This window comes from Cinclus cinclus, chromosome 1 (assembly GCF_963662255.1).
Source record: "Cinclus cinclus chromosome 1, bCinCin1.1, whole genome shotgun sequence".
Taxonomy (NCBI): Eukaryota; Metazoa; Chordata; class Aves; order Passeriformes; family Cinclidae; genus Cinclus; species Cinclus cinclus.
The window spans coordinates 136056479-136078644 of NC_085046.1; the positions used below are offsets into that span (position 1 = coordinate 136056479).

Genomic DNA, 22166 nt, shown 5'->3' on the forward strand with positions numbered 1-22166 from the left:
AGTCACAGTATGAGAAATGAGCTAAGTCACAGCATCTCTCTCAAGTTAAGAACATCCACAGGAACATTTTCACAGATCAGTTTTTACATTATTTGGAAATATTACTGCAAAATGCTAGTATTCCATGATAAAATGTCAGAATATCTAAGTATTCCAAATTTATAATTTCTAAGCAAAATCCTTACTGTGTGCAGAAAAAAACTAAACCAATGACTAAATTTCAGTTTCAGGGGATTTCTTGACACTATAGAGATAATTTGTAATTAATCTTTAAAAAACAAGAAATCTTCAAGTTTCTGGGTCTAGAAGCTCACCTTGCATATCTGCAGAGAAGGATAGAGTTATTCAGAGAAGATTTAAGGAAAATCAAGTCTGAAACTTCTAGTCAATCTGGTAAACTAATGCTGAACTTCATTCTTCCAAATAAAATAACTATGAATTAATTTATAATGTAAAGTGAAAGAAAATATTATCATTAGTTATACTGTAAGTCAACATGTTGGTAAAAGTAATTGTCCTTATTATAATCTTAATTTTCTTCCTTCTATCAGTAGAATATTTATTTTTAAGACTACATCAGCATTTTTGTCCAACAGTATTCACTGCTTTTTTGTGATATGGATTTGATCAAAATCTCATTTTAAATCCTAGGACCAAACTATTGAGGTAGAGGGATAGAGATTTGCTCGTTCATTCACATCATGAAGACAGAACTTTGAGATGGGAGTGGAAGAACATGATTGCCTCATAATAAAACAACTTTTCAAGGGTAATTCAGTCTGGATATGTTTATTCCACAAGGAAAAAAAAATATATATATAAACAAGACCATGTGAAAACTTTTTCTCTTTATCTATTACATCGTATAGTTTTACATAGTGGCATTGATTCTAAAACTGGATACTTGGAAAAGTTGTTTATTTTAGTGGATGACGACTAACGTAAAATGCAAATTCCAGCTGAATAATCACTAGTGTGTCTAAAATTTTAAGAAACTCCTAGGGAAGGGAAGTTTTCTTTCTGAACTAGAATGTTTTTCTCAGTACAGGAAAATCTGGCAGCTATAAATAAGTCTTCTTGACTTCATTTGAACATACAAAACTTTGTATGCTCAAATATGCATCTAGCATCAGAAACAGGCTTTAATTCTCCAAAAACCAGCTGTGGAGAATTTTCATATTAGAAAACATAACCAAAAGGGTAAACATGGAATTACAGGCCCCAAATAATGTCATGGAATGTTCCAGTTTTTCTACGAGCTTGAATTAGATATTTTGTAAATTTGTGTAAGAGCCACGTAAGAGGATTTGAATGCTCTGAGAGAAGGCAGCGTTTGTAATCAGAAGTAAAACTGCAATATAATGCTTCCAAACCTACACCTTCACATTTGAAGAAAGCTAATGAGATGCGACAACAGCATGGTCTTCTCAAAAATATATTAAATTTTACAGAAATCAAATTTTGATTGATCTTAGTAGAGATAGAACTAAACCCTTCTTCAAAATGCCGTGTTTTCATATGAAGGCATTGTATTTGGAATTGTCACTTTCTTTTCAGAAAAGAAAAAAAGAGTCAAGGTTAAAGTAAAGCTATTTTTTTGCATCACAGAGAGAGTGACTTCAAGAAGGAAAAGGTGAAAGTGTGCTATTTTTCTGTCTACCAGGTATAGGCCAGCCTGGAAAGAATTTTCCATAGTACTAGATTTTTTTTTAATTAAATGTAACATACTAATAACTTGTAACATTCTTACTTTGGAAGATTATGAAACAATTGAATAAACATTATAATAATGGCAGGAATTGCAATCAGGTTAACCTGAAAAGCAATTTTATTAAGTCTGCTGAAAATGTTTAGTCTGCATTTGTTCCGTGTAAGACCTTTATCAATGTATGAAGTATTCAATTTGAGCTAAATGTATGTATTTTACTAATGTACACCAGTGTTGTTCTTTACAAGCATAAATCCAAAGAGATATTTTGGGATTTTTTTTTTCTTTATCTAAGAGAAAAAAAATGTCACTAAGATTGGTGGGAAATTAGGGAAAAGAAACACTGAAAAATATATTGTATATCTTGTATATATTTCTATACTATTTTTCAGTAATTTGAATACCTTCTCCTTTCATTTTCTCATAAATGTGTTTGAAATAAAAATGCCTGATACATCATCCCAGTGTGCAGGTAAAAAATGCTACCTGAAATACTAACATTTCGGTCTAAAAAGAAAGATGAGGGCCTGATCATCATCATCTTTTTCAAGGTACTGCCTTCCCGTAAGTTCAACTAAAATAATCTTTGTAAGGAGGTCTTTCCATGATCAGTTGCAGAGAACACTGGGAAAGAACTGGCAGGTTGTCTGTCAAACGCAGTTGCTCTCAAGCAGTATTTTTGAAGTTAAAAAACAAAACACCAGCCAAAGTAATGATTGTATAAATCATGATGGTTAAACACAGCTTTTATATTTATTCCTCGGAAAATATACTTATTCTTTTTTGCGAGCTAATATTAGAAATTACATTTTTGTAAAATTAGTTATAAAGTGTTTTTGAAGGCACATCGAACTTTTCCTTTTCTCAAAAGTAGAGAAATAGGGAGGTTATTATGACAAATTGAGAAATTGTAATAACAGTTGGCTAGCTAGCACATCTACTTAGAATGCAATTTTCAATCCTGTCTTCTGCTTGATTAAAAAGAGAAAAGACAAAACACACGCACACAAAAGTACAAGAAGTTATGTAAAAGAATGAAGCATCATAATTTTGTAAAATCTTTGTACATCCAGATTACTCTAAGAGTTATCTTCAAATGCTTAGAAGTGGGCTGTGTGATATGTACAATGCAAAATATATAAAACACAAACTTGAATGCAATGAAACCAATTCATTTGAAAATTATCACTTTCTGTCTTTTTTCTGTCTTCATTAAGATGTTTTATATTTTGTAAACATAATGTGAAATTAGCATATTATCTGAAACAAGAACATAGCTTTAGGGTTTTTTATACTGTCAAGCATCTTTATATGTCAAATATAATATATAATATGTGTTTTAGCCCTTTTAAATAAATGTTCAATAATTGAAAAGGAGAAAAAATCAGAAACTCAGAAAAGATATTAAAATTAATCCAAAATATTCTCAAAAGTTTGTTATGTATGTCTCTACTCAACAACCACTAGTGATACTGGAATTGGGAGTCAAGCTGACTGGGAAAACAACATAGAACATTTAGAGTAGTTTTTATCTTACAAGATAAGCAATTTAAAAGACAGCTGTGAATAAAGAGGATACATAAAAAATAATTTTAAAAATAATTTGAATTAAGAGTGATAGGCCTATGTGAGCATTGGTAGGGAAATACCTCTGCATGTATCACACTGCTGGGTTCCTGAAAAACATGCTGTAGGGAATGTAATTTCTCTATTAGAGTGAATTAATATTTCTGTATGCTCAATATTTATAAATCTTACACAGAATTTACATGAGAAAATAGTGTAAAACTTACCTTAAATCCTACTTTTTGTCAGATTTTTGGAGATATATTATCTCTTCTAGGTAGGTATTTTATCTTTTTGCATACTAAGTACATGCTATATTGCATTACGGTTTTTTATACAGAATTATAGCGTGCTTTCTTTTATGAAGGTCAGTTTTGAAAAACTACTCAGCAACAGTAATACATTTTCAACATATTCATTTTCCAAGTTCAGTATTAGAGAAACAATACAACAGTAGAATTTTGTTTTACCTAAAATCTGAGCCTATCCGTTTTCCATTTTCTGGTTCTCCAGGATCTGGACACAAATTGGACGCCTGTTTAATACCTCCCTCATTTACTGAAAAAAACAAATACAAAAACAACAACAACAAAATAAAATAAACAAAAAAAAAAGAGATAAAATAACAACATTTTTAGAAAATAGAGATATAAGCAGCTAACAAATATGAGAGTATATTCTTTTCATTTTAGGTCTTTTAAGACAGATTTTCTACTGAATATGATCACCCAAATAAACTCCAGTTTCAATACATAAGTATGTCCTCCCTGTAATGAACAAAGCAAGTATTTTCTGATATTTAAAAAAAAAAAACACAAGTTTTTTTTTAATCAATGTATAAATGAGCTATTTTGTTTGCTTACAATATTATTGAATCCATATGGAAATGTTATTATTTCTTTAGAAATGTTAACATTTAAAGGAATATTCATTAGGTTTAAGGCTGTAAGATTTTATTCTGAACATACACTAATAAATGTCATCTCCACTAATTGCTGACCTTTTCTCCTTTAATTGTCATAAAATCTGAATGCATAAGCTTCTGCTGAGAGAATTATCCTTAATCAGTATTGAAAATGTATATATATCTGAAGTTAAACTCAAAATGCCAGTCTGATTTCCATAAGTTTATCTCACAATAAACTAAAATGGATCTTCAGAGAGAAACTTTCTGTGAACCATTCCCTGTATTTTTCCAGAAATTTATATGTAAAAATCTAACCATATCTCAGCATATTCAACCACCTGTTCATAAAACTGAAAAATTAGCAAAAGGTGTTAGTCCACTATTGCTTGAGAAATTCATGAGTTGACAGAAAAATATATATAAAAAAAATAAAAGTTGACATGAGGCCAAATTATTTGTATTGAGCAGAAAAGCATTTTAAGCTTTATTCATCTTTATTACTGATGAACTAGACCAATGGATTTGCAGTATAAAAATAACTTCCATTTAAGGAATGGGTTTGCATACAATTAGGGTAACCACACTACTGGATTAAAAAAAAAAAAAGTAGATTCTAGCTATACTTTTAAAGGGTGTTCATTAACTTGCAGCTTTGAGTGAAGGAATATAATTCAGAATTCTTGGGGGTTTCTCTTCCTTGAAATTTGTCTTCTTACACACACAAACAAAGGAAGAATCGGTTTGGTACCCCTGTGGAAGCCAAAGGCCAAATCCAAATGTTGTACAGGCTTAAACAGAAAACATCCCAACATAGCACACTGCTCAAAAAACCTATCAAGCTCAGTGCTTGTCAGCTGGAACCACAGTATTTACTCTCCTCTGTCCCAAGGCGCCTGTAACATGTCAAAGTTTGCTCTAAAACCACATCAAGGCAATCTCTGCTCATCTGGATTTCTATGTTCAGGGCACTTTTGGGCCAGGAGGAGTCTTCCTCCTGGTTTCAGATTTCAGTCTTTTCCTCCTCCAATAGATGGACATGCAATGAAATCATACTAGCTACAGAAACCCTTATTCGTGCTAGCACTGAGATATATATATTTTTCTCTGACAACTACAATTCTATAGATTGCATTTAACAAAGCCATCTTGTTGGATAAGCATGTAGAATTAACTCTCTCTTTCAAATATTTGGTGTTTCATTATGAGACGTGAGAAACTCAGAATCATCAAAAGTAGCCTGTGTATATATGAAAGACATGCAAAGTTTTCTGACATTAAACATATGTTGAAACTATAGTTAAAAAAATTATTCATGATGTCTGATAATAACATTATAGAATTTATAATGGTGCCATTTGGCCATGCATTGTATACCAATGCTCACAGAAGAAATTTTTACAGAAAAAAAAATTAAAATAGTGTTTAAACAATATTACTTCTATTTATTATAGTTCATGTTTTAATATTTCAAATAATTATTTTATTTTTGTACATTATTTTTCCCCATACACAGGTAATAGAGCCAATATTAATATAAAAGGAATATTCTTCCAGATTGCAAGACACAAGAACTATTATACACTTTGATTTCTACCAGAAATGGTAGCTTGAAAATCCTATTGGTTTTTGACACCTTCTGTATAAGGTTTCATTCCTAGAAATACTCTACAGAATATAATTTGAAATTATAATATATGGAATTATAAATATTCATAAACAAAAATATAAAGTCTTATGTTAAAGAAAATCAATGAAATAATTAAGTTTTTTTTAAAAATTGACATATATTGCAGTAAAAATGCAAAGGAAATTGTTATAGGTAGATATTGATTTCTGATTTTATCCCAATTCCAAAATACATTTACACAGTCTTAAACCCATTTCAGTTTATGTTAAGTACATAGTGAAAAGTAATTTCACAAATTAGGATTTTTTTATTGATGCTTCTTTTATAGACATAATGCTTGACTGTTCAGTCTGTAGCCCTATGGAATTCCTCAGATATCTGTCCATCTATATATATATTTTTTTTATTTTATTTTTTTTTTTTACACCCCAGATGCCTATGTACAATAAGCACTTGAAGGGTTTCCTGTAGTAATTTATATGCATCTAGGGAAAGCATTCATTCGTGGTCTGATCATGAAACTGTTAGCAAGAAACTCCACGGTTCTAATCCAGATTGAATTAGATCCACCAATTAATTAATTTGTTAGTTCTAAAGTGAAGCTGATGCATACTTGTTTCAAAGAGTATCATCATATCAAATATCTTTTAGCTTTGTGCAAATCACCTGTGCATTTCTACTGAATGTTATATGACTAATACAGTAAAAAAAAATAAAAAACCAAAATGATGTAAAATAATGAAAGGATGTACAGATGGGAATGCTAGAGCAGAATTTCTAAAGACATAGTTAATAAGAGGCACAATGTGAAATAGATATTCACTCATCCTTTTTCTCACTAACAGTTGTATGGTGGTCACTGTTTTTCTCAAAGGACCCTGTCTGTCATTGCAATGCAATGACACTACACCCAGCTGAAAACTCACTGAGAAAATTATCATGGTAACAGCCAAATACACACGTTTCTTATGAAATAGTATCTCTTAAACATTCTCAGCTACCAAAGTGGAGAATCAAATGCTAGACTACCATATAAAATCTGTTATCTGTTTATGACAAGACTATGATCACGAAAGGTACAAATCACCAAGGTTTTCACCTTCACTTATTATTGACTCATATATGTAATCTATTCTGCATAATCAGTAAAAAAGATAAAGAAGTTTCCAACTTCACATAGAATATCTTAACATATGAAAGTATCTAAAGACCTTAAAAAATATGTTGATAAATTTCATCACTAATTTCATAGCAATCTGCTTTGTATATCATGAATATCTGGTACTTGATTATAAATATGGAACTCCTATTAAAGTTTATATAGTAGAAAATGTAATGATTAGTGCAAAATAATATATTTTATCATTTATTGTATTATTATTGCATTATTATTTGTAACTACAGAATCACAGATGGGCCATTAGAGACCTCAGTGATGTACTTCATAAACACTTCTGTAATTATCTCACTATTACTTCTGCATAATCAGTCTGTTTTCCATTCACCCAATAGGTATAAAAATATATATTTTTAAAATATCTTGATAAAATTTTCAAGTAAACCAGAAATATCTTACAAAACTATTTAGGTGATGCAGTTTACAGAGAAGTTTAATAATGGCAATACATGACATTACAAAAATTGAATAGAAGTCTGTTTTGCTTTATTTTTCTGACTTGGTGAATGCTAAAGGTTCGTGCTCCTTGGAGACATCTTTGTCTAAAAAATAAAACCTTGAGAGTTTAACATCTACCACCAAAAATTAAAATGTATGCTAATATGTCCTGCTGAGTTCTGGAAACTGAATCTGTCACTGATACTTTAAACAAAAAATTAGTGCAAATATGCCCAACCTAGGGAACTTCAGAAGCAAGTCCTTTCAGTCCTGTGGAGAATAATGAAATGTAGTGTAATCCAACATATGCTAAACATTTAGAACATTTTATTTACTTCTAAATATTTAAAATGTGGTTCTAATCCAAAAAGGCCTCTACAAAAGTGGCACTTTGTTTCAAAAGTATCCTGTTAATACATTTAGAGACAAACCTATTTAATTTGTGCCAAAAAATTGCCTGACTCCTCATTATTTAATCAGGAATTGTTGAACTGACATGTCAAGCACTTAGAGTTTCTAATTTCTGTAACTAAAATTGTAGGTGCCAAGCATCTCCAGAATTTTTAAATCTATGCCTAGTTAATCAGTTAAGATGTCAAACTTAATGAATTTTAAACATTTCAAAAAGTGATCTCATATGTGGTTGTGCAGTTGTCAATGAGGATGCGCTTTAGTTTGCACAGAATTTGATGCTACTACTAATGTTCAAATAAAAAAGAAAATTGATCTCTTACTCACACCTAAATTTACAGCTGACACCTAGAAGGCTGAATATTTGTTTCCTTGCAAATACTATAAATTTATTGTGAAACTACTGTAAAAATATTGTCCTTCTCAATGCCAGATTTATAGAAAGGCTGTCTTTAGAATAGAACCATACTTAAAAATTCACCATGCAGACTGGAGAAACCAGTTCTATCATCAGAATACATAAATAATTACACACAAAAAGCACACCACAAACTTCACTCTTGCACTAGAAAAAGGTAACAAAAAAGGAGTACACTCACAGATAGAAAACTTGTTGCTGTTGTCTTTCCCTGGAAACAATTTAAATCCTCTAGATTTAAAATCTATGGCCTTTTTCACTAGTTAAAAAACAAAAAACAAAAACATGTATCAGGCAATACAATCTAAAATACTTCATTTGACAAATTTTATCATGGAATAATATACAAATTAGAATACTGGCTATCTCAAAAGTTCAAATTTTGTAACTTGGTGTGAAACGATTTGTAAAAATAAATATTGAGACCGATTTGTATACCTGACAAAGGAAATAAATGGTATTTGCAACTTAATGTTTCTCCTGCATAACTAATTAAAAAAAAATGAAAAATATGGCCAAAAGTGTTTATTTCCATGCACCACATAACTGTGTAAAACATTGTCACACATTCATGGAACTTGGAAAATAAAAAGAATTATTAATATGTTTGCTCTACATTGTCTGTTTCTTCTGTGTTGAGGAAAAAAAAAGAAGAAGAAAAAAGGTGTTTCAATGTAGAAAATAAAATACAGTTCTGCTGTTCTGCTTTTGGTTCTGCAGCTGGTCTTCCTTCTAGCTTGACAAATGTTATTTTGAGGATGTGATATGGAAGGTAGCTGTCTCCCATCTCTCCACTAAGTCCAGAGCTACCTGTTTTTGTAAAAGTCACTCTTGTGGGCTGGATTTATGATATAGACAGTTAATCCAGGCAAACCTTGTGGCCTCAAAATGTCTTGGAAAGAAAACAGCTAATAAAAAGAGAATAAACTCAAAACTTTGCATATATAAAAAATATCAGCAAGAATAGGCAAACACGCTACAAGAACCTTTCCTTTTCAGTCATTAAACTGAGTTCATCATCTCTAATAAGCTTGGCCTGTGAGCAGTGAATTATATATTAAAATGGACCTGCTTTAAAAATTCTAAATTTTAAGTATAAGTTGACTTTAGGTACAATATACTTAATTGGCTTTATAGCACCTACAGCTGCTATATATTTTTTTAAAAACTATATAGAAGAAGATGTTCTATCTTGGCTACAAGCAAATATTGCTGACAAAGACAGCATATATTAAAGGAGCTAAGTCTAGGAGAACTTAACATAAGTAGATACACTTTACCTCATAAAATACTTTTTACAGAAAACCAAGGGATATTCAAAGAACCTTTACATTAGGCATAAGTATCACAGTAGCAAAATATTATTGATATCTTTTTATAAATAAAATATCACTACTAAGCACAAGAGCAGAACCAGATTCAGAAGAAAGCATACTACAAAGAAAGACAATTTATAGGATAAATACAGGATGGCTTAATAATATTTTTACACTTCTGATTGAAGAGACTGTATTTCCTTATGAATGCAGAAAGACTATTATCTCAAAAGGCAACATGTAAATTTACCTGTGTGTTATTATAATGTAACGTATGAACATTGATAATGGTTCTGGGAAATACGTTATTTGCAGAAGTGAAACATATATGTTACAGTGAAGTACTAGATTTTGGGGTATTTTACTCTTAATAGGAGAAGCCCCTCCCCCTCTCCAAGTTAGTTGAAGTCCATAAGCAATTCTATCCTCAGTGGAAATAATAGACCCAAGAACTCTGCCTTGATTCAGCAGAGCAATACTGGAATAACAGTAATGCTCTCTTGTCATTTTTCTGAGCTTTTAAAAATGTTTTTCCTATGTAAATAGGGACGTTAGTCTATAGCTCTAACCCTCTTTTGACTTCCTTTGAGGATCAGTCTAAAATAACTCCTCATCAATCAGAAGACAGGCTTAGTTATTCTTCCAGCATCTAAGCAAGATGGGAGTGATTGAATATTTTATCTCAGGTGCTGGAATGGGTTTAAATATTCTCATTAAGAACACGTTTGTCTTTTATTTTCAGAAGTCATCAAAACAACACACTTGACAAGGAACACTGTCTTGTATTTCTTTTTTCATTTATTTCGACTCATTCTGAAGCATATAAATGACATATCCCTAGTTCATGTACACAAGAAGTGTTCACAAGATCTAAGGTGGAACTGAAAGAGTGCCTTGGTGACCACAGTGAAATCAGCCAAAGATTTTTGCATCATTTTTGCCAAGACTATTAAATTCCACTAGGAAAGCAAGCAATTCCAGTTTTCTAAAGAACCTTTACAAGAGAAGAATTTTACTCTTAACTGGAGTTCGTATGTTGATTTACTGAACAGTAAAGGTTTACTGTGAAGTAGTAATTATAGACATTTGTATGGTAAACATGCCAACACTAAACTATGTGTTGGGCTGCAAATGCATGAGCATACATAAAAATAATCCCACAGTCATTAAAAACATCTCCTACCCAATAAATAGATGATTTGATACTTGGCAAAATAAGGATTATTTTGTATGTCAAACACATGACCGTAAGTACTGAAAGTAGATTTCACTTTTCAGAAGTTTCAGAGGATGGATTCATGCCAGCTAACTGTGTAGTTGTACACATCTAAGTCCACCCACAAAATAAAGCAGACACTCTAAGAGATCAGTTAATCTGGTTTTAAGATACCTATTTTTGCATGAGATGAGTTTACATGCCCATTTCTCTCAAGAAAAAAATGTTTAGATGCAATAATGGTACAAATATTTAAATACGGTCAGATTAGTATGTTCTCATATATGTGAACAGTCAAGAGCCAAGAAAATAGTTTACACCAACAAGGTAAAATATTCCTGTGGAGACATACAAATATAATAGGAAGGTAGTGATAAGACAAAAGTATATTGTAAAAATAATCCAAATTTATAAAAACCTATATGACATAACTATTTTTCCAGTGTTATAATGCAAGGAGGGGCCTACATATTTTCTTTTGATACTACTTTAAATACATATGGCTTCTAGGTTAGTTAATTGCTTGGTCTTAAATTTATAGATAAAGACAGCACGTTTGTTTATTTGTATTGTTTATTTTTAGAGGAGAAGGAACACAGGTGCACATCACCTGTGTGAATAAATCTCTGACAATCCTGAATCAAGTTGTGCTCACATGACTGGATGAAGCATAAAGAGTAACATCAGAACTCTGTGAAATCAAATCAGAGACTGTGTCAAAGCCCTGAAAATAATTTAGGCATCCACCTTGGGATTTCTGCTCAATACTGCTCATGCTTCTTTCCTAGTTGAAGTCACCTTAATACAAATACACAAATACTATTCTAGAATTATAGAATGCTTTGGGTTGGAAGGGACCTATGGATCATCCATTGCCATCTACCTGTTCAAGCACCTCACCACCCTCATGGTAAAGAACTTCTTAATATGTAATCTAAACCTACCCAACTCAACCTTAAAGCCATCCCCCTTGTCCTATCACTACACGTCCATCTAAAAGGACCTCTCTTGTAGGTCCTCCTTAGGTAACTGAAGGTGCTCCAAAGTCTCCACAAAGCCTTCACTGCTTCAGGCTGAAGAGCTCCACCTTTCTCTCCCTCTCACTCTTTGTAACTTTTTCTAATGTTAGAAGGCCCAATATTTTCTGTAAAGGAAAATGGAACTGAATGCTGTACTAAGGAGGGAAGGATATGAATAGTCCCAGTACTAAAGGAAGTCTATGTAAGAACTTTTGCATTACAGATGTGTGAGCTAATATTCATTCAATAGACACACCAGAGACATGAACGCTTTTCAAGCACCTAATTTAAAGTGAAATGTGTTCAGAATTATTTTCTTGAAATTTTTGACCAAAATGATCTCTCATGTGAGATAATGAAGATTCTAATACTTACAAGCAAAGTTTCAGTCATACATAAAGATTAAAATATTGTCTTTTTTTCTTCTTTAATAAAAAGGCTGTGTAATTATGTATATTTATACAAATTCATATTTGCATGTATTCAATATATGCAGACATGCTATATACAAACACTTCTAAAAGAGGATTTAGTCGGACAACTCCAGCATTTTATATTTCAGGATAGGCACGGCATTAAAAAAGGGCCTCAAGTAAAGAAGTTTTGAACATAGATATAAAAAAACCCACTTTGATGTAAAATTTGAATAACAACCTAAAGTAGAGCAAGCTCTCAAACACTAGAAACAAAATTCATTTTGAATGAAGATTATTCAGTTGACACAGTTCGGGCTTCATTGAAAAAGTGCATCCTGAGGGCCAAATGAGAAAAAACCTTTCAAGAAGGAAAATTTGTTTCTACGATATGGAAGCATTGGGGTATACAGCCCTGTGAAGGATATTTATTTAAAACTCTGTCAACCCACAAATACATGTCTTTGTTTCAGTTATGCAACAGCATTTATGTAACAGAAGTATCCAGCTTGACAATTCTATCTTTTGTAAATTTTCAAATCAAATATAAAGAATATTTAAAACGCTGAGGACTAAAATACCTCTATTCTATGCAAAGCAGGCAGTCAGGTTGCATTACTTTAAGTAACTGTACATAACAATGGAAACAGCCCCTCCCTTCTCTGGAACTACTCTTTATATTCACTATCACTCAGCTAACAGACCTGTTAAGAGATATGATAACATCAAAGTCATTATTTCAATATTGTATATACAGCCATACTTAAATTACATATGCAAAACCATAATACTATGAGACGACAAGCTATGTGAGAAATAAAGAGGAATTAAATTTTCATCTGCTTTCTGAAGTGGTAGAAATAATTTGTTTGGAATACAAGGTAGAACTGATTTTGACTTGTGCAGAACCAGTAATTCACTGATTATTTAAAATCTTCAATATGTGATAATGGCAGATTTTACTCACAACATACAATTTCTAGTAACAGAAACAAGAGTATTGTATACTTTGGACTTCCAGGATGTGCTGAGTGTGTGCAGATATGCCAAATACATTGTGTGTGATACTCCCAGCTCATCTTTGGCATATGTCTAATTTATTGTATTTCCTCTAGAAGTAGATCTGATGCCTAAATGCATTGAACTACCCTCTACTCACATAAAGGCCAACTACCATTTTTTTTTTCTCCTGCATTTATGTCATATTCACTACACATATGATACAATTACCCAGAATTTACAAATTCTAACAATGCAAGAGTTAAATATTCAGGTATCTTTGAGATCACCACTTAAAAAAAATCTCTAAACCTAATGATTCCCCAAATAAACTTCACTATAACCCAACACACCAACTAATGTAACATTATCTTCTAGAACCTTTCTGCACCTTGAAAGTCAGCATTAGAGAACATGAATATTCATCAGTTGTTATTGTACAGCATGAACTGCATGAGGTAACAATTTCTTAAATGTGAAGAGCCATACAGAAGATGAACGGACTACAAAGGGGTGAAACACCCACTTTTCATATTAACACATTTTTCCCTTTCTGCATGAGTTGATCTTAGTTTTTTATTAACTCCCCACCCCATCCACCCATTTCCTCACATGTCCCTCCCCTTTAAACTCCAAAATACCCTGGCCAAATCAAATTGTATAGAAGATTTATATTTCAAATTGCTGCAACTACTGCATTACTGAATGCAACACTGAATTCTTGCACTGTATTACTAATTCATAAATATCAAAATTCAGTTTTTCTACTGTATTCTTTCTGTATTTTATGTATATCTAATTTCTCTAATTTAAAAAGAAATTATAATTTAAAAAGAAGTACATTTGATATATGTATTCTAATATTAAATTATAATTGCACTACTTTTTTATATTCTAACTAAAATACATCTGATTTATACCAACAATTTGTAGTCAAAAGAAAAAAAAACTAAAATACCAAGAGAAAGTAATGACACAACACATCAGACAAATATCAGTTATAGAAGTGAACATTGATTGTGTAATGAAAAACAATTAAGAACTGCAGGAACAGCAAAAAAAAAGAATTGGAAAAACAAGTTATAAAAAAAATGGACAGGGAACTATAAAAGACAAAAATTCAATTAAAACATTAACACAACTCATTTATTTAAATAAGTATGACTGATTTTCTTTTTCCTTTTCTTCCTTTTAATCACTTCAGACTTGACTGTTGGATGAAAAATTATCTCCTTTCCTCCTTCCAAATGGGAAGATATCAAGAAGTTTAAGGCATTATTATCACTTTTTGTCTAATAAAAATCTTGACATTTTATTTACCAAACAGAACATATCCATGTGATTTGTTGCATATATTAAATGGGTATTTCCAAAAGTATAATGAAATACTAAACAAATGCAATTCAGTGATTAAGTGTTTGAGTGCTAGATTATGTTTGTGTCATGCTTATTTCTTGAAACTTTTGAAATTTTCTAAGAAGAAAACTTTGCAAATACAAATCTTCTTATATACACATAATCTTAGAAATCTTACTGCCAAATACATTTTCTTTCTTCAGACTCCCATCCTTGTAGTTCTGGGTTTCACTAACAAAAACAGAGAAACTAAAAATCCTTGAGGTCCTATGGACATTAATCACCTACTAGGCTTAAAAATATTTAATAGCTCCTCAAACAAACTCCCCATCTTTACTCCACCTTTCTTCTTCTTTAAGTAAACCTCAAAAAAAAAAAAAAAAAGGAGATGTGAATACATATTTTCTAACAAATCCTTAGAAGTTTTATACTGGATAATTCTAAAGTAATGATCTATCACACACCTTTATCACAACCTTTAAAAAAAATTAATGATAAATCATTTTCTCTTAACATCCTTTTGTTCTCAAAAGTTTTATTAGCATATGATTCAACTTCCTGTAACAAATCTTAAAATCTTCCTGTCTTCTACAATCATAAATTCTCCTGTAAGACAGGAGGAAAAAGAAATGCTGGTTTAATAAGGGACACAGAGTAGCAAGATTTTTTTCTCTCCGATTCATTTTTTCGTAGCCATTTCTAAGATACTACATAAAGCCAGATATCAAAAAGCATAAGGCACGTACTCTTAGAGAAGAAAGGGGAAAGGACAGAGAAATTATAAAAGCTTACAAAAAAGTATTTAAAAACATAGAGAACGATAGAGAATTCAGATAATCATAGAATAAATAAAATTTTGTAAAAAAAAGTCAAGTAAAATTTACAAAACATAGCTATTTCCTCAAACTGAGAATATATGGTTCAAAATTTGGAAATGCTTAGTGACATTTCTACTCCTTAAAAAGAGAAAATTTTAGTAATAAATTTTTTTTGGAATTCAGAGTTGTCTTGAAATTATTTTTTTAAGGAAAACACTGAGACACTTGTGAACTGCCTGATGATGCCAGTCATCCATTAAACTTCCTGGCATTCTTTGAGCCTGAATCTGCTAAGCGGTTTTTTTCCTCCAACTACTGTATCTCTTTTTCAGACTGTTTACTTTTTCTAAACTTAGTTTATGACTTGAAAACTGTGCTAGAGGTCTTTTTTATTGTTTGCACCTGCTACTCATTCGTTTCTCAAGGGCATTTAATTGCAATGGACATTTATTTCCATATTAAAATGAATGTTGAGAATAGAATAGAATAGAATAGAATAGAATAGAATAGAATAGAATAGAATAGAATAGAATAGAATAGAATAGGATAGTTGGAAGGGACCAAAAATCAATACTCAACTGCCTGACCATTTCAGGGCTGAACAAAATTTAAGTCATATTATTCATCACACTGTACAAATGCCTTTTAACATTTGGCAGTATACCTCTTAACATATCTTTAGACAGTAAAAGTAAGCTATATAAACCCCACAAGAAAATGTTCTAAATTATCTATCATGGTCTATGCCTACACACAAATAAAAAATCTAGTCTTAATAAGTAAAGTATGTAGTCAATATAAACTATAGAACAATTAATTGGACTAGAAGCATTACTAAACTCTGAATTCGCTGTATGAAACAAAACTAGTAGAAAACAAAAGTCAGATTATCCCCTATTACTTTAGTTATGATGAAGCCAACGATTCTTAAATATTTGAGCAGGAAAAAACCCAAGACCACCCACTTGGAAATATGATATTTCTGTCATGTTTCTATCATGTTTAATTGTCTTCTTGTTTTCACATCTGAAAAATATTGATCATAATCGAAACTGTGACTGTAGTATCAAAAATAATTTCTACTAAAATCACAGCGTTTGAAGTTCCTAGGTTAAACTGACTGAAAGGGTTTGAGGATCTCCTACCCTCCCCAACCTCCCCTGCCTTCCCCCTTCTTCTAAACTGAGGAGATAAATTTTCCTGAATTTAACCACTTGGTTTCATTCGAACTAAGGAGCCAAAAGATGCTGTTTTTCACTTCCAGTTATCCTATCTAAATATATTGCTCAATAGCCTGTCAAGGTGCAGCTCGAAAGGAAACTTCTCATCCTTCATCTATTCTCTCCTTCTACAAGGTTTCACAAGAACTCTTCTTGCTTATCTCCCTCATAAAAGTATTTACATATCATATACTAACTTGTCCTTAAGTTCTCTACATACTGACATTCACTTCAAAATTTATGCTTTCATTCTGCCTTACATTTTATTTTGTAAGGTGGGATGATCACCATTTTAGTACCTTTATTTATCTAATTTAGTCTGAATTCTTGTTGATGAAGAAACTATAATCATGTACAATTTTCCCCAAGAGATCTCGCTATTGCCTTATAAAATAATGCTTGTACTTCCCTACCTTTAAGAAAAGTATTTCACCAAATGCACGTAAGGTTCCATTTTTTTTCAGTTAGTAAGCTTAGAGAAGATATTAATCAGTCAGCCTTTGATCCAATTTAAATTATTGTTGAGGTCCAGCTAGTATATGTAGTACAGTAATTTACACCTAGAAGTTGAATTTTGAGTATATAAAAAAATCTAGTTCTCTCTATACATCTCGTTCATGCAAACTTTTGCAAAACAAAATTATAATGTTATTGTCTACTCATTCTGAAACACCTTATTCACAGAACAATCCTATGGAAGGCCAACAGTACCACTCTTTTTCTGCAGTTATGATTTTGCCAACGTATCATAAAACTGCACTATTTGGGTCTTACTAGTAATATTCTCAAAAAACCCTACAGTTAGGTCTATATGTGCAATAAATATTTTACAATTTAAAATATTCACACATTCATATAGTAAGTTTTAGTAATTATATTCATATAATTGTCTTCTCAATTATGAATTAATTTGCATAATTTGGGAGTATAATTTTTAAATTACAATCTATAGCACAGCAAAAAAAAAGCATTTCCAAAGTAAAAGCAGATTTTTAATAGCTATTAAATAGAGAGCTAATTTAAAAATAAATTAGTATCAAATACTTAAGTAGGTCTTATGTAATTCCATGGTTACTTAATATGCAGAGTCTTTAAACTTCTGTGCATAATACATTGTCAAAGAGAGGTTAAAATACTTCAGTAGTAACCTACAGGATACTATAGAAATTCCTCTGGAACATCCCTCCACGATAAAAATTTCTTCAAGTCAAATAGCAACTATCTCACAAAAATTCATTCAGAATATGCTTGTGTCTTTTTGGTAGGGAATATTTCATGGAAGAAAATGATAGGTTATTTGTTTAAGGTTGTTCAATATGTTTTAATAGCTATTATTAAATATTGGTGTTTGCTGAGTAAAAGATGGTAAATTTTTACTCAATATAGGAATATCCCTTTAATAGCATGCACACATATACTGTTCCATGAGTATCAGACACAGTAAAAAATTTGAAAGTTTTTGTTTAATGATTGCTAGCAAAATCAAGCCTTTCAATGTTGCATGAGGGAATAAAATGCACCCTGAACTAAGTGTGGCCCTTCTTCTCCACTGAGGTGTATACAAGTCTGATTTCACTTGGATGTGAGTTGTCTTACCTTTGGGTACCTGTAGTACTATTTTAATATGTGAAAAATTAGCACCATAACATTATTTTAGCACTATTTTGGGGTCTAAATTATTCTCCTTTTTTCATAATCTAGTGTTTAGCAGCTTGTTTTAATAAAATAATTTAGAAGTACATGCTGTACCTATATCTTGTATTAAAGAATAGGCCAGAGAAGAAAGGAACACTGAAACAACATTGGAGAGGACACTGCAGTGTAATGATTCCAAAGAGGAAATGGGAAAAAGCTATATATAGTGTGTCACAATTACTGACATATTTAGCTGCCAAAGTAGTACGTTCTTACATCTTTAAATTGGAAGCTATTATTACCGATACTCATATGCTCCCTCAAAATTGAAAATAAGCGTGTTTATTTTTTTTACTTGACCAAAGACATTCTGAAGTGAGTGCACAGCCACACAACCAGTGCAAACCAAACTGTTGAATAATTTATATCATTCAATAACCAGAAAATACTTCAGCTCTCCACTGAAATGAATACAAATGAAACATAAATGTCTATTTAATTATTTCTATTTCATATGCAAACCAAATGTTTGTTTTTCATTTATTCTGTTTAATTATGCATTTTAAAATTCTGAAGAACTGGAGCTCTCCTTTTCAAAAGGTGTCAGTAAATCAAGCTACATTAACTTATACCAGGTGACTATCTGGTAAGAAAACACAGAATCCAAATAAAACTGCCTTTACAAAATATCAATCATATAATGAGATTTCTACAAATTGCTTTGGCTATAAAAGGTGCTTCTCATCAATATTTTTGTGTTTATACATTTTTAATGTACAACTGATTACCATGAGACACATAGTAAAAATTCAAAATGTCAAGTAAATGGTGTTCAACATAAGCCTGTAAAATTAAGCTGATCCTTTTCTGAAATTGTGTATGTGTAAAAACACACCACAGACATTTTTTTCTGAATATCTGCTGGTTAAATTAAGACATTCCAGCATTACTTTTTGTCAGCTTCATGTTTCAGATACAGACATTTACTTTTTAACACACACCATATCAGTATAGAAATATATGAGAACTTTAGTTTAAACACTTTAATATTTGTTGGATTCCCTAGCGTTCTAAATGTTGCTTTGATAATAGATTTCATGTTTGATAGAATGAATATGTACAGATGTTTTAAAAACCAAAAATTTTGCTGAGGATTTAAACAGATGGGAAATGAGTACAACTGCATCACCTACTAGTTTAGAACAGCAGCTATTTATAAAGTACATTTTTAATGCTATTCTTAATTATATCCAATCACATATGCAGAATAGATTAATATTCTAATCTCAATTCTCTAAACTTTCATCAGATGTTTCTCAAACTAGGTTTTATTGTGCAATATAATGATGCAAACCATAAAGTCACATCAAAAGAAAATTCCTTATATGTACACTTTGTCTTTATATAGATCAAATCAATTTAAATAACCAAGGCAATATGATTACTAATTTCATTTTTTTCATCTGACTGCCTTACTAGAACTCAAATTTAGACAGATTTAATCCTTTACCCTTTTGGTTCAATTACATTTCCTAAATGGACACCTGAACTTTAATTTTTAATTTATACACATTTTTTTTCATAACTACATGGGCACAAGTAAAATAATATCCAATACCTCTATGAGTAACAACTGCAAGTTCTTTAGTTCTCTCTATCTGTTCAGCATTTCTTGGTCGTCTTCTTGTGCTTTGTAAATTTGCTTGATGAAGAGAGAGTGTTTCCTTGTATGTGGCCGACTCCAGAACTGACTTTCTTTTATTCATAGCTTGTACTCGTTGTTCTTCAGCAGATTGTCTACAGGTGGTCACTGCACTGGATACAGCAACATCAGCAGATGTGCTAGCAACAGTAATGGCACCAGTAGTGGCTGCAATATGCTCCTCTAACTCACCAGTGGAGGCAGTTTTGATGAAAGTAGAAGAACCTGTGGGACACACAGTAGTACTGGATGCTAACTTTTTCTTTTGAATTGTGTTTTCTTGATCAATCTAAAAAAATTAAATTTCCCTCTGTTTAACATAGTAAAGACAACTGACATGGAAAGAGGAAAGTCAACAGGCTTTATTTAAAAAATTGAAGCAATCAGAACATTGTTTAATGCTAGTGAACATTTTGTAAAAATAGTGGTAATACATATTAAGTTTGAAATGTCCTCAAAACTTGATTTTTTTTGCCAGTCATAATGACAACACATAATTTCCACCCCTGCACATTCAGTCCTGAAATCAGCATGGCTAGAGCAAAATATACAGCTGTACCCTTAATAGGGTCCCCACACTTAGAAAAGTGGTTTCATCCTGTTGAGGAGTGAAATGGCAACATTATACAGCAACCTAAGCAGCAGAAAAATCTGCCATACTCCAGCTGCTAATAACGCTGCCAGATATGCTCATTCTTTTCATCAAAGCTTGACAGGGCTCTAAAAGCCCATTTAGACTTGACATGAGGCCAAGTGTAGATGAATAATAGAAGGTGCACATTTAAACAAACTTGTCAGCATTATTAGTTATACTTAAGATTGTAAAAAGGCTTCATATGTAATTCTCTTTCTGCTCTCTGATTTCTGTAATAGACCAGATTATTTTACTAAAACCCTCAAACACAAAATGTTTGATAAGCTAAAAAAATTGTCCATGCCCTGGTTGTGAAAATATTGTTAGCACTTTCAAGTTCTCTAGTGTTTAAAATATATAGCTGATTTTTAAATATTTTATTAACATTTTCATCTTTCCCCATCCCCAATATTTGGTTGCAAATGCTTGGAAGCCAAGTCTCTCACCTGTGAGCATTTAGAACATCTTAACACAGTAGAAACTCCATCTTGACTGGAACGAATAAATGACTGGGTAATGAATAACGAAATTCACCATAAAAATAGCATAAACAAAGCTTATGTAACATGAACTATACTATGTTTTACTAGTATCTTTAAAACATGTTTTTTTATTACATCATAATGATAAGGGGCCCTCAAATATTCAAACAATAATATTCAACACTTCTCTTTTTACTATGAGCTGTCCTCTCAGACTTTGAGACATGTCTTTTAAATGTAGTGGGCGATGTTAGGATGGAAAGCAACAAGAGTTTTCACACTTTTAGAAAAATCTGTCCACTATAAAATGGAAATAAGACTCCCAGAGGAACAAAGCATTATTTAGTATATTTAAGGCACAAGGTATATCAGATCTCTTGACAGAATTCTCAAATGTTCTGTATAAAATAATGGAAGAGATCCTCATATAATAAATACTCAGTCTTGTTAATAGAATCTCTTTTGTTTACTGCAGAAATTTTAGACTAAAAATTGTTTATTTTATCACATTATTAAAATATTAAGATAAGAGGATATTTTAGCTTTATAAAGACAACAATTAAAGCTGATGTGGATACAGGTTATCTTTGTTATCTGACATTTACTGTCTTGACACCTGCTGTGTAGTACAGCACTTGTAAATCTGAGCGCTGGTATCTCCTGGAAAACTAGAAAACCTTAGCAGCACCATCTAAAACTCCAGGTTTCTGCTGGGGATCAAGCCAAAAACTATTTGCTGTCCTATGATGGCAGCAGCATATGTAACTAAAATAGATCTAGACATGTTTTATTCTTTATTTCATAACGAAAGAAGAAAATTGCCACAATATGCATATTATCAAAAGTCTAGGCTACTTATGATTCAGTATACAATAAATTTTGACAGATTGGTATCAAGTTTAAAACACAGAGAATACAAATGCATGACTAAGAGATATTTTGGAACAGAAAAATGTTGTTTAAAACAAAGAAAACTTAATGTATGTTACATAACCACTGCTATTGAAACAAAATCTATGTGAACATATCTATATCATGCATGCAAACGTACAAGAACAGGCATTCACTGGCTTCCAAGATCAAGGACAAACTAAAACTATATTT

General features: G+C 31.5%; 1 protein-coding gene across 3 annotated transcripts in view; it reads right to left on the reverse strand.

Annotated features, from left to right (window-relative positions):
* The window catches only part of CSMD3 (CUB and Sushi multiple domains 3), a 590741-nt gene that overhangs the window by 327893 nt on the left and 240682 nt on the right, over positions 1-22166 (reverse strand). Inside the window, exons 7-9 of one of the 3 annotated variants that reach the window (XM_062491342.1) lie at positions 19863-20171; positions 8434-8511; positions 3745-3832 (exon numbers count right to left, since the gene is read on the reverse strand). In XM_062491342.1, the coding sequence (XP_062347326.1) occupies positions 3745-3832; positions 8434-8511; positions 19863-20171 (475 nt within the window). The remainder of the gene's footprint in view (positions 1-3744; positions 3833-8433; positions 8512-19862; positions 20172-22166) is intronic. The other 2 variants (XM_062491350.1, XM_062491358.1) reach the window with 2 other exon arrangements.